Here is a 13519-nt window from a genome sequence, read left to right on the forward strand (position 1 = left end):
GGACCTACATCTAGCTCTTGGTTAATTGAATTCAAATATTCACATTTTAATAGCTAGGCCTACATGTATATCACCGACCAGTCCAGTATGATGGAGAACTGCGAGTCGGAGACATAGTCACAACCAGACAAGAACCATGAGAAGACAGCTGTTCAAAATCAAGGGGCAGCTTCTAAGTGCTCATTAATGATAATACAAACTAAGATATATAAATATACAGTTTATTTACATCATGTTACAGACTTGCTTTGCACAACCAGTATCCATCCCAAAAAGGCCTTCTCCAATACAATGGCTAAGGCCATCATTGGAACCAAATTTCTGTATCACATTTACAGCATAAAGCCAGTTGACAAGAGGACAAGACAGTTGTTATACTTGACTTTATAGATCTATATCAATATGTAAAGCTTACTAAAATGTGGACCAATGGGACCTGAGCCTGAGCACACATTTTTGGCAGTCAAGTGATTTTCATTTGAGACAACTAATGAGAGACATCACACAAGTTTTGTCTTTGACCTTTCCGTTGGCATTTCAATAGGTTTAATTGTCCCTTTTCTAAGAAGTTCTGTGTGTTCTGCTTCATATCGTTGATCTGCATAATAGTCCAGTACTTCTCGAACCCTGCTCTGGAGCCATCCAACTGAATCCTTCTTTTTTGCAGAAATATGTACCACATCATCAAATTTCATCAACTGCTTCGGGCGGAATGTGTCATCAAGTTCTTTGATCAGTTCTGAAGAAGAAAATTAAAAAAACATGGTTTATCTTGTAGTATTCTACTTGAACTTGAACTCATATACATAACACTGTTGTTACTAACACCAAAGACCATGATCATTCGTGAATAATTTGATACTTACTCTCCACATGCTCCAGCTTGTCTACCACTTCATGCAGTTTTTCTTGAGCTCCCTCCATATCAGTTTTATTCAGAGCTAATATCGCTGGCTTTTCAAGTAATTCAGGCTTGTATAGCTCCAACTCCTAGAAGGCAATAGAACTTTGTCACAGAATGCAAAACATGAAAAATAGCTTGGACTTTGATAACGTAAATGAACAGGTTGTAAAATAGAATAATTCTCAACAGACTTACTGGGTCTGAAGGAACCTTGTGCAGCTCACATAGATTCAACCAATTCTGCCAATCACTTCCAACCTTGTAGAGTATATGAGGGGAGAAGAGAGCAACACTTCAAGCCATATAGATGTTTCACCAGGATTATTGTAAAGCAATCCAAGTGGAGTGAATTTCCTAAGGTCACAGACACATACCTTATTCAGCAAGAGGATTGTTTCAAAAGCAGTTCGGTGTGGATGTTCATTACTCAGTTGGAATCCAAACACATCAACAACAAGCAGCAACATTTTTGTCCTCTCGACGTGTTTCAGGAAACTATGGCCCATGCCAAAGTTGACATGAGCTCCTTCAATCAAACCAGGAAGATCCGCAACAGTGATCTGAGAAAAATGAAAGAAGTACTTATGTCATATAATCTCTCAAAACTAGTTAGGCGTAAAGCAGCATGTAAGGGACCAAACTATAGCACACACAAGAGGCAGGCTTTCAGACAGATTTTGTAAAAATTTACTGTTAAAAGATACAGTAAATAATCTAAGTACACATCCCCTCCCCACATAATAGGAGAAGGCTATACTACCTACCTGTCTGTTATCCTCATACATCATGGTTCCAAGCTGAGGTTTTATGGTTGTGACTGTAAAAAGAATATTAGAACAATAATAAAATGACAAAGAAGTCCTAAATCTAAAATTTGTTGGTGAATTTTACAAGTAGCGAGCACTGGGCTGTAAAGTGAATTCATTGCCTTAAAATTGAAGAGGAAAAGCAGTCATATTTTTATAATTTTTTAAATAATTTTCCTTTGGACTATCTGCCAAGAGTATATTTACTGGAATAGAGGAGAGGTGTTCTACTCACAGGGGTAATTTGCAATCTTTGGCGCTGCTCTTGAAACTGCACCCAACAATGTAGATTTTCCAGCATTTGGGAAGCTACAAGCAAAGAATAAAATTCAGTCTTGAATTCGTTCAAGAGATGTGGTTGTTAAAAGGAACATGTGATAAACCTAAATTTAAGCATTCTGACCAGGTGCTTTCCATCAGCATTATGACTCCATAAACTATTTAAGTCACAATCAAAACCATAATTTTGCTACCTATTTCCAAGTATTGATGATACAGGAGGCACAACTTAAAAGTGATATGGAGAGTAAGGAGATTAATGCCTCTGGCAGGTGACATGGTCCTTTCCCTCTACATATTATGGCATCTCATTAACTCTCTCATCGTACTTCGCCTGACTTTGCCGATCAGCAGTTGCCACTTTGTGATACTGCAAACAACAGAGTAACAAGAAGCCTCACCCAACTAATCCAATGTCAGCTATTAACTTTAGATCTAACGTGATATTTCGACTGACACCTCTCTGTCCAGCAAAGTTGTTCTCCGGACCACCACCAATGCCACCCGTTGCCACCTTCACCTTCATACCAACTTCATTCATGTCACCTTAAAGGGAAAAACACTAACAGTATTAAGTTAGTGAAAAAATTCCATTGGTATCCAGTAATTTTTTTATTTTATAAAACTCAACTGAGAACTAGGTGTCACAGCATTATTTCAGTTATTATTTATTTATCAGTTAAAAGAATGCGTCATTGACATACCTATGGCTTTGCCATTGTCGAGTCTGATGCATATTCCTGTGGGAACTGGTATTTCTAGGTCTTGCCCAGGTGGTCCCATAAGTCGATGAACCCTGAAAGATTAAAAGATAATTGGTCCTGGGACAAAAAGGTCAGCTTTGACCTTGAGAATGAGATGTTTATCACTGTAATGGATTAAACATTCCAAAACAAGTTACATTATTCATTTGATACAACGATAATTGATACTAAATAAAAGACCAGCGTTTCTTTGTTCGAGACACTGAGCGTGACAGCAGAGACCATTGGGATGCTTCAAATGGCTTGTTCTTCATAATTTTTTGTCTGGTTCTAGCAGAGTGAGTATTTTTAGATACTTTGGACTTACTTTCTAGTTGTCCTCACTTTTGATCAAAGTACTCACTTGCTATTGCCACCAGCCTCTGCAGTGTACTTCTGCTTTGGACACTTTGCCTTTACTGACTTTAGGGACAGATGCTTCGATGCCACCACATACACATCACCACCTCTTCCACCAATGCCACCATATTTTGGGAAGCCTTGACCTCCGGAGCCCCCTTTCACATTAATCCTCAGGCGATCAATGAAGCTGGTTTGTTTTCTCTGTAAAGTATGAAGTCATGAGTGAGAGACTGGAGTTGCCAGACAGGCATGCCCAAATGAGAATAGACTACTGACTGGGCAACAATTAAATTACCGTTCAAAAACACATCACGATCATTGAAGAGAGATGAAAGACACGATCACTGCCTGAATTTTTACCTTGAGACTGATTGAATATGGAAAGATCTGCCAATTTATGAAGTTCTGCTCCAGTGGTAGTGTTGTATCTTTATTTACCATGCATTGCATGTGCATTGGTGATGCATGTGCAGTGCAGTGCATTTTCATTTCTTTGCATTGGACACTTTGTAGAAGAGAGCACAAAATGTAATCAAAGGCAAGTTCAACTCACAACAGCGGCTTTTCCCTTCGAAAACACAGCATTAGCTATTCTAGAAACAAGAACCATGATCAGTTGTTATTTCTGAGTGTGAAAAAACATGGAATTTCGCATTGTTCGGGCGGTCAGCATGGACATGGGCGCTGACATCTTGAAAATGAACGACTCCTATCGCAATTTCTAGGCAATGTCAGCCGGATGGGAGCAACTTAAAATGTGGTAGTGGGAATACTTGCCAAATGGCAAAGCGAGGCTGCACCCCAGCTTTTTGGCTGATCATGCTTGGTCCCCCAATTCTGTGGTACGGCCTCGTTTTGGGATTTGTCGTAAAACGTCACTGGGGCTGAAGTCTATTAATAGATGGGGATGACCATGGAGCGGATCGAGGCTAATTCGTTGTTTCCCCTATTTGGCGTAATTTAGGTCTGGTTAGGGAGTTTTTCCCAAATGTACGCGATGATGACGTGCCCCATTAACAGGACGTAACATCTATTTTAAAATGCGTTTCCAAAGTGAATGCATGAGGACAACCCATTTGTGTCGTATATCACTGGAAACGCCCGATTCCCCTGATTCTGCAGGATGTTAAATCGGGCATTTCATTTCTTTAAATAAATCATAAGCGTCGGATTTGCTCCTAGCTCTGTTCACCATCCCAAATGGCAATATTGCCAATTGGGCCGGACAATCACGAAAAACCGCAAATATTATACATTTCTTCCTGAATAATTCTTACAGTGACCATTCTCCCATGAAAGAGAGTTGCTTACGCTACACAAAAATCAAAAAAAATCGAGGGTCAACCATTGAACTTTAGAGATATGTTGAATTTTGCACATTAAATCAGCGAAAAACGCACCAACTGGCACTGGACGGCATTTCAACACGGGGCCGACGCACATCCCAAGTAAGTTCAGTGTACACATACGTCGGCAACAACAGTAAATGCGTAGTTTCTTGTTAACTGCCTATTGAGTAGCGCTCTAGGTTTCAGAAACTCCAAAAAACATGTATTTGCCAAAACAACTGCTGACTCAAAACTGACAAACTGTGAGGACCGAGAAATCAATGATTTTAGGATGAGACCTAGGCCCTATGCCGCAGCGTCATTGCATGTAGCCTATGTACGCAGATCGACATACCTGTGCTTGATGCAGCGGGTGGACAAGGTTACTTTCATTATCTTCATTAAGCACCTTGTTCCCAGGTATTTTACGGGGTTTTTGCACCTCGTCGCACTTTCGCGAGCGGGCCTCCCGTCACAAAAACCATTTGATTTACTCTGCTTCTTACGAAAATAGTCAGCACTATAGGTAGTTAACCATGGTAATGGTAGTTGTTTCCTTTCTGTTTAAAACTTAGGGCTTATTTTTGAAAACTTTATTTAGAGTGCGTGCGTGTGCTAGACTAACAGGTTTTGAGGGCCAAAGTCATCATCAGCCACATTGGGCATGGGGTGAAGCTTGTCGCGTACTGCGGTACACGTCAGAACTTTGGTTTCATGGTTTCCCGCAAGAAGAATGAGAAGGTCACCTGACATAGGGAATTCTTCAGTCCGTCATTAACGCATGCGTCATGAACACTACCACTTACCACATGAACAAGTGCTGCCCCCATCGGTGGTAAAAGTCAATCCGAGCGAAAGTAAATATGACGTCCGAGAAAGAAGGTGGGTGTTTAACCTCGATTTGCAATGCATTAACCGCATGTTTCACGTTAAATCTTGCATCAATGTTGTTCTTAATATTCTCAAAAACTATTTAATCGATAAACTTAACCTTATTTTGCTAGAAATCATGGATTAAACTTTACTTGAAATTACTGAAGGTTGGCGCTGTACAACATACCGTAAGGCGTAGGCCTAATACTGACTGTTCACTGTACATACTACATACATGACATACATCATGTACACACTTTCATGGCTAGTGTACAGGTCTGGTGTACTGACTTTGTTCCCTGTCCTTTTGCTACTGTCATAATTGCTGCAATCATTTTCCAGGTTATGGTGCTCCACCAGCATATGGAGACCAGGGACAGGGTCAGGGAGGGTATCCACAACAGCAAGGATATCCGCAACAACAGCCGGGCCAGGGATATCCGCAATATCCTGCCCAACCACCCCCTGCTGGAGCTGGAGCACCTCAATATGGCCAAGGATATGCCCCCGTCCAAACTGGACAGCCTGGGGTAGCGTACTCTTACGGCGCCCCACCTGGGACTGTGGTAAGTAAATGCCTCGGTACTGACACCTCCATTTGGTTAGAGGAAAGTCTACTCCTTGATTGCTGAATTTGGAGACATGCTGACCTCTGGAATGGGCATGAGAAGTGTGAACTGAAAGAACTATTTGCTTGACTTGTTTGCTGTGAGTATCTCAACAAACAAAGCCAACCTGCCATTGCTATGATGTTTTCATGTCCAAACTATTGAACATTAGAATAGGCATGGTGTTCTGTTTATCTTATTCAGTTGTCATCAGCAAAATATTCTGTATCTGTAATTTTTAAATAAGTGATATGATGTGATCATTTTTCTCCTATAATTGCAGATTGTCCAAGCTGGTGCCTCTGCCTCTGGCCCAGCCCCTGACAACCACATGTGTTTGGCTATCTTCACAACCCTCTGTTGTTTCTGGCCGCTCGGCATCATTGCCATCATTAAGGCATCTGAGGTATGTTGAAGATGGGGGAGGGGTGGGGGGGGGGGGGGGGTTGGTGGTCAGTAGTTATCATAGTATACCCCTAATATTACCTGATAGATAAGCATAGAAGAGTAGATGATTCAGCCCCTCTTCCTGGCTACCCGTACCATCCTTGTTGATTTTAAGACCAAATCATGTGTAGGGTTTCTGTGATAGCCTCTGGAAAAAATGGATCGGAAAAAGAACTAATTCCTCAAAAGATTGACTAGCAATTTTCTCTTTGTCTCTTTTAGGTGAATTCTAAATGGACTGTTGGAGATGCCCAGGGAGCGCAGAGATCTTCTGCCTCATCACGTCAGTTCTCTATGATCGCAATCGGAATCGGCATTGCTGCCTATGTGATTTGTGCGATTATAGTCGGCATCTATATTGGCGTTCTGTCCCAGATGTATGATGGTTTTTAGTCAGCCCAGTGATAACACATGGTTTGTTTGCCCTAAACCTGGATGGAGCCAGAGCTTACAAATCTGTAATCAACTCTGCATTCATTTGGGCATTTTATGGTAAAAGTGGCATGTGAGAAGGGAATATTAAAGCCGAAGCCATATTGTTCAAAATTGAAAAAATGGATAATTGACTTTTAAGATTTTTCTGATTCAAATACAAATTTCAGATTCTTAGCAAACAAGCATGGGCCTTACCGTGTTGGTCCGAACATCAAATCGACAAATGGAGTCTAAACAAAAAATTTGTGGTAAATAGCTATAATGATTCCCCTTTTTGGTAACAGGGCACAGCACCATTATGCCTTGACTAAGAATTGATTTTTCACACAGAAGAGCTACAGCATGCAAACATTATATTACGACAGCCTGGAGCTAGTTGACAGACTAGGATGATACCGTACAAGTAGAATCTACTTATTCAGCAATGATATTATGTTAATTTAGAGCACGTTTTATTAAACAAGTCAATGTCTTCTGAGGTCTGTAAAATTCCCTGTTCTACATTTCAAAATTCGATTTGAATTTGTTTTTCTTAGATTTCTTCTGCTAATGATACTGGAGGTTTTTCCTCAGATTTTAACTTTATGCATTGTACAAATCAACCCCCGATCTTATTTTTTTGATAGGACATTGTCTTTATCCAACTATTACATGTTAGTATTGTATCATGCATAATTAACACTTGAAAAAAGTACAGCTGACGTCACGATTTGTGTGTAATGCCACCTGAACCTTTTTAAATTCTTCGCTTACATGTTTTATCTCTTTGCAATTACATGCCCCAATGCGTAGTCAAAAGCTGCGTGAAATTTCAAAATGATACCTCCAATTACTTGCTAGATTGAAAGCATTTTATTTGAGCTTGAGCTGGGTTTATAAACTGACTACACTTAGTAGAACTAGTCGATAGCCTTGTGTACAAATCCACTTTTTAACAGTTAAAATAGAGTAGGTCATGTCCTAAATTGAAAATCTCTATGTCACATAGGCATTTTATCATGAGGTGCCATTTACTTCTCATTTAGAGGCCAGTGTGTTAACATTTCTGTTCTAATGATGAGAAAGAGGATGTTTGCCAATAAACATGAGTCATGGTGTACTCGACCTAGGAGATAAAAATGTGATATTGTGTATCAGCACAGGTATACAGCCTGAAGGTAAATGTCAAATGGTTGGCACAGAGTTCATGTCAGTATACATTTTTCTGAGCAATGGTAATTATAATGCAGTGACAAGGCATTGTCATTGCGCACGAAAATAATTATGTCCTTAGTTCGGTGCTAAATCATGATTGATTTGAATTGTTTCAATATTTTAATTTTGTTAAACTTTGTCAGTTGTTCACGAAGTTTTCTTTGATGCATTTATCTTCAAGTTACCTTACTTTTTCTGTTACATGTTTCTATAGACTGTCAGACACGACAAAAGCAGAACCCAACAGATGGGACTGCTGTTACCCGGAAAGATATTTGCCGCTGGTTTTGATATGTAGTTGCCTACCTGTCACCTGGCATCTGTCGATTACAATATATTGATATGTCCTCATTTGCTGATTATTATTTCCTTCAAGTACAGACAATATAACAATGCCATTTCATTGATTTACATAGTTATACTGCACATGTTAGGCTAATCTGTCTGCAGTGGTTTATAAGATTTCTCTATTTCTGACTGAAATATAAAACTAAATGTATACAATAAAGTAATGATGTAATGCATATCTGTCAAATGGGAATAAGTCTATGTGCTGTCGTGATGGCTTATATTTGTGCTTTTATTGATTTATTTTAGTTCTTGCAGGGAAATTTTCTTCCAAAAAATTATAATTGAATATGTCCAGAAACAATTGTCCTTAGACCAAAGAACCAAATTGGGATGACCTGTAGGCTTCTAAACAACTTTTTAGCCTCAAAATGTAATTGTGTCTATAGATGCAGTGTCTTCAACAGTCACCTGCCTCTAGGTTAGCAGTGATGTTTGCCTCAAAAATAACTAGTCCACTAAAAAGATTTTTCTGAAATCTGACCAATTCCTCAGAGGGTCAGAAGTTGTCCCAACTTGTTGCTCCGCTAGTATCAGGTTTTTAACTACATATTTGTCAATTAAAGCATCAGGTGTTATTTGTAGGAACCAATGTACATTTTATCTTTTATTTCAAGAATGTTTGGAATGTCACTAGAAATTAATTATTTCAGATGGTCATGTATAAAAGATTTGGTACCGATGTTGAATGGGATTGCATGCAATAAGTTTATTTTTGAAGATTCAAACTACAAGATGAAAACGTTATGCCAAATTGTTTTCCTTTGAAAGAAATACAACTGATAGTTCCATTGTAAATGGCTTCTACTTTGGTTTGGTTAGCAGTGTACTTCTCACCACTGTTTTGGTTTGGGGCCAGGTTATGTCTCTGCACTTCTGAATGGGGTATGTGGAATAATTGGTGTGATGAAATGGAATCATGGTTGGAAATTAGACTGGCCCTAGCCCCAATGGTATTCTTGTTTCCCCAAATGGACCCGTCGATAGGTACTGGTTGAAATTTCTTCGTCTTGAAAATATGGCCACCAATGTATTCTGTAGTACATAATAATAAATTTTATATTAGTGGAGTCAGTTATTGTCTTTCTTTCTTTCCGTTTCTTTCCCCCATGTTCAGTATATATCATTTTGATGTGCTGGAGCACTTGGAAATCCCCAAAACCACGTCTGACTTTGTGCCTAATGTGGTGACCTGCTTCTAAACCAATCAGAGGCCTGCCCACAAGGGTTGTGGGCCCTGACTTTCCTTTGCCTCACCCATTTGAATGGGTAGCTGTATCTATACTTTGATAAAGATCCGTATTGGTATTTCAGAGCGATGTGGCTCCCAAAAACCATCATGCCTGAAGTGTTGTCATCTCATGCAAACGATGACCCTCCCTGGCCTCTGATCTGCCATGTTCATGCCTGAAGTGTCTGTATGGAAAGCCTGAAGAATATTTCTCCCCTGGTTGTGAGTGTCTTACACCTCTCTTGCACTGTTGTGACTGTCTTTGATCTGCCTGGTTGAAGCCTGAAGTGTCTACAGAAAGCCTGCCTAGCATAGCGGTCTGTTCAAGCATGTAGTATCTCTAGAAAGCCTTCATGTTCATGTTTGAGGGTATATGGAAAGTCTAGTATCAATGACCATTTGACAGCAGTTATAATCAGTAGTCTGGTATGGTTTATGAGGTTGACTGATGACGCCAGTTCCTCAATGAGCAATGCCGGATTTGAATTAAGATTCGAGTCGATTCTTTTAAACTCGGAAATGCCCATGCACACGGCAATCGTATCTATGTAGCTCCGTGCACGTGATTTGAAGGGACAATTTCGGTGTGCGCGGGGATTTAGGTAGCCAGGAAGTTGATATGTAATTTGAATCTATCCGCCTGCTCATCACTGTAGTTACAAACTAAATGCTCATCACTAATGATGAATTTAGCGTGTAATGTGAGACGGGTTTAACGTGACCTGCAAATCTGAGATTTTTAGGCAAACGTACAGTTACATTCCGTTTTGGTGAGATCTTTTTTGCTGTTTGATGATATGTCAATAATTCTCTCAGCTCCTTGAAAAGTCACGGTCCTATACTTGAAGCTATTTTGCATGAAAAACTGCCTGTCTCATGCGAAAGTTGTCCCTTCAACAAAGAATGTTTGTAGCTGATTTTATGGTTTGAATGGCCATTTTGAAAAAGGGTTTGGAATCGAGGTCAACCAAAATAGTTGTTGGCCTCAATGTACCCTCGGGAATTCAAGCCGCCGACTAGTCAAACCATTCTCTGGAGTGCTCGAACACCTGGAATCAGTGTGTACTTCAGCTTGAAAAGTTCGGGTGAAGGGGTTTTCCTCATGATAATATTCACAATGGTATAAGATGATGATGGTATAAGAGGGCCGGCGAATCTAGGAACTGGAAGAAGAGGGAGCGTGCACTGCATTTCTCATCAAAATTCCTGGACAGGTGTGTTCCAAAATTTCATAAGTGGTCAATTAAAAAAAGTTTACATCAATTAGGAGCCGCGCGTCTGGTGCACCCGCTTGGATCCGCGCCTGATAAACGTACATGAATGAATAATAATAAGAAAATGCTTAAAAAAAACAGGAAAACTAAGGCTAAATTCGCCGGGGTTCGAACCCGTGACCATCCAATCCGCAGTGAAACCGTCTAACCGCCGAGGCCATCAAGGCTTTACTGATAGGGGCATGATAGACAGGCATTTAGCTTGTTCAATTCGTCGCCATATTGAAAAAGCGCCTTGATTGTGACGAGGTCTCGCTGGCGGAAGAGTAATTGGGTTCAAATAGTCCCAGATAATCGTATAATTCAATATTGCGACATAGTTTTCTTGATGGATCGTATTTATACAGCTCGGTGATATATTAGATAATGCTCGCAGTTGCTTTTAATGTTTGAATGGCTTTCCCAAAAAAATTTTAGAAGCGAGGTCAACAGGGTCAAAAGAAATAGTCTTTGGCGCCAATGATGTCAGCAATGCCGGATTTGAATTAAGATTCGAGTCGATTCTTTTGGAGTCGGAAATGCCCATGCACACGGCAATCGTATCTATATAGCTCCGTGCCGGTGATTTGAAGGGACAATTTCGGTGTGCGCGGGGATTTAGGTAGCCAGGAAGTTGATATGTAATTTGAATCTATCCGCCTGCTCATCACTGTAGTTACAAACTAAATGCTCATCACTAATGATGAATTTAGCGTGTAATGCGAGACGGGTTTGACGTGACTTGCAAATCTTAGATTTTTAGGCAAACGTACAGTTACATTCCGTTTTGGTGAGATCTTTTTTGCTGTTGATATGTCAATAATTCTCTCAGCTCCTTGAGAATTCACGGTCCTATACTTGAAGCTATTTTGCATGAAAAACTGCCTGTCTCATGCGAAAGTTGTCCCTTCAACAAAGAATGTTTGTAGCTGATTTTATGGTTTGAATGGCCATTTTGAAAAAGGGTTTGGAATCGAGGTCAACCAAAATAGTTGTTGGCCTCAATGCACCCTCGGGAATTCAGGCCGCCGACTAGTCAAACCATTCTCTGGAGTGCTCGAACACCTGGAATCAGTGTGTACTTCAGCTTGAAAAGTTCGGGTGAAGGGGTTTTCCTCATGATATAATATTCACAATGGTATAAGATGATGGTATAAGAGGGCCGGCGAATCTAGGAACTGGAAGAAGAGGGGGCGTGCCCTGCATTTCTCATCAAAATTCCTGGACAGGTGTGTTCCAAAATTTCATAAGTGGTCAATTAAAAAAAGTTTACATCAATTAGGAGCCGCGCGTCTGGTGCACCCGCTTGGATCCGCGCCTGGTGAACGTACATGAATGAATAATAATAAGAAAATGCTTAAAAAAAACAGGAAAACTAAGGCTAAATTCGCCGGGGTTCGAACCCGTGACCATCCAATCTGCAGTGAAACCGTCTAACCGCCGAGGCCATCAAGGCTTTACTGATAGGGGCATGATAGACAGGCATTTAGCTTGTTCAATTCGTCGCCATATTGAAAAAGCGCCTTGATTGTGACGAGGTCTCGCTGGCGGAAGAGTAATTGGGTTCAAATAGTCCCAGATAATCGTATAATTCAATATTGCGACATAGTTTTCTTGATGGATCGTATTTATACAGCTCGGTGATATATTAGATAATGCTCGCAGTTGCTTTTAATGTTTGAATGGCTTTCCCAAAAAAATTTTAGAAGCGAGGTCAACAGGGTCAAAGGAAATAGTCTTTGGCGCCAATGATGTCAGCAATGCCGGATTTGAATTAAGATTCGAGTCGATTCTTTTGGAGTCGGAAATGCCCATGCACACGGCAATCGTATCTATATAGCTCCGTGCACGTGATTTGAAGGGACAATTTCGGTGTGCGCGGGGATTTAGGTAGCCAGGAAGTTGATATGTAATTTGAATCTATCCGCCTGCTCATCACTGTAGTTACAAACTAAATGCTCATCACTAATGATGAATTTAGCGTGTAATGCGAGACGGGTTTGACGTGACTTGCAAATCTTAGATTTTTAGGCAAACGTACAGTTACATTCCGTTTTGGTGAGATCTTTTTTGCTGTTTGATGATATGTCAATAATTCTCTCAGCTCCTTGAGAATTCACGGTCCTATACTTGAAGCTATTTTGCATGAAAAACTGCCTGTCTCATGCGAAAGTTGTCCCTTCAACAAAGAATGTTTGTAGCTGATTTTATGGTTTGAATGGCCATTTTGAAAAAGGGTTTGGAATCGAGGTCAACCAAAATAGTTGTTGGCCTCAATGTACCCTCGGGAATTCAAGCCGCCGACTAGTCAAACCATTCTCTGGAGTGCTCGAACACCTGGAATCAGTGTGTACTTCAGCTTGAAAAGTTCGGGTGAAGGGGTTTTCCTCATGATAATATTCACAATGGTATAAGATGATGGTATAAGAGGGCCGGCGAATCTAGGAACTGGAAGAAGAGGGGGCGTGCACTGCATTTCTCATCAAAATTCCTGGACAGGTGTGTTCCAAAATTTCATAAGTGGTCAATTAAAAAAAGTTTACATCAATTAGGAGCCGCGCATCTGGTGCACCCGCTTGGATCCGCGCCTGATAAACGTACATGAATGAACAATAATAAGAAAATGCTTAAAAAAACAGGAAAACTAAGGCTAGATTCGCCGGGGTTCGAACCCGTGACCATCCAATCCGCAGTGAAACCGTCTAAC

The 13519-nt window shown here is 40.4% G+C and overlaps 2 protein-coding genes across 2 annotated transcripts; one reads left to right on the plus strand and one right to left on the minus strand.

Moving 5' to 3' along the window:
* Positions 1 to 207: 207 nt before the first annotated feature.
* On the minus strand, positions 208 to 3777 carry LOC135492121 (GTP-binding protein 10-like). The gene is made up of 9 exons (XM_064778317.1): positions 3649 to 3777; positions 3097 to 3296; positions 2694 to 2785; positions 2391 to 2535; positions 1946 to 2019; positions 1669 to 1721; positions 1279 to 1464; positions 867 to 990; positions 208 to 739 (listed from the first exon to the last, which is right to left on the minus strand). Exons 1-9 carry the CDS (start codon positions 3703 to 3705, stop codon positions 501 to 503), a joined length of 1170 nt encoding a protein of 389 aa, XP_064634387.1. The 5' UTR covers positions 3706 to 3777; the 3' UTR covers positions 208 to 500.
* Positions 3778 to 5232: 1455 nt separating this feature from the next.
* On the plus strand, positions 5233 to 9398 carry LOC135492122 (proline-rich transmembrane protein 1-like). Its single transcript, XM_064778318.1, has 4 exons — positions 5233 to 5305; positions 5639 to 5862; positions 6188 to 6310; positions 6574 to 9398. Exons 1-4 carry the CDS (start codon positions 5287 to 5289, stop codon positions 6742 to 6744), a joined length of 537 nt encoding a protein of 178 aa, XP_064634388.1. The 5' UTR covers positions 5233 to 5286; the 3' UTR covers positions 6745 to 9398.
* Positions 9399 to 13519: the final 4121 nt, after the last annotated feature.

Source organism: Lineus longissimus, chromosome 8 (genome assembly GCF_910592395.1).
Source record: "Lineus longissimus chromosome 8, tnLinLong1.2, whole genome shotgun sequence".
Taxonomy (NCBI): Eukaryota; Metazoa; Nemertea; class Pilidiophora; order Heteronemertea; family Lineidae; genus Lineus; species Lineus longissimus.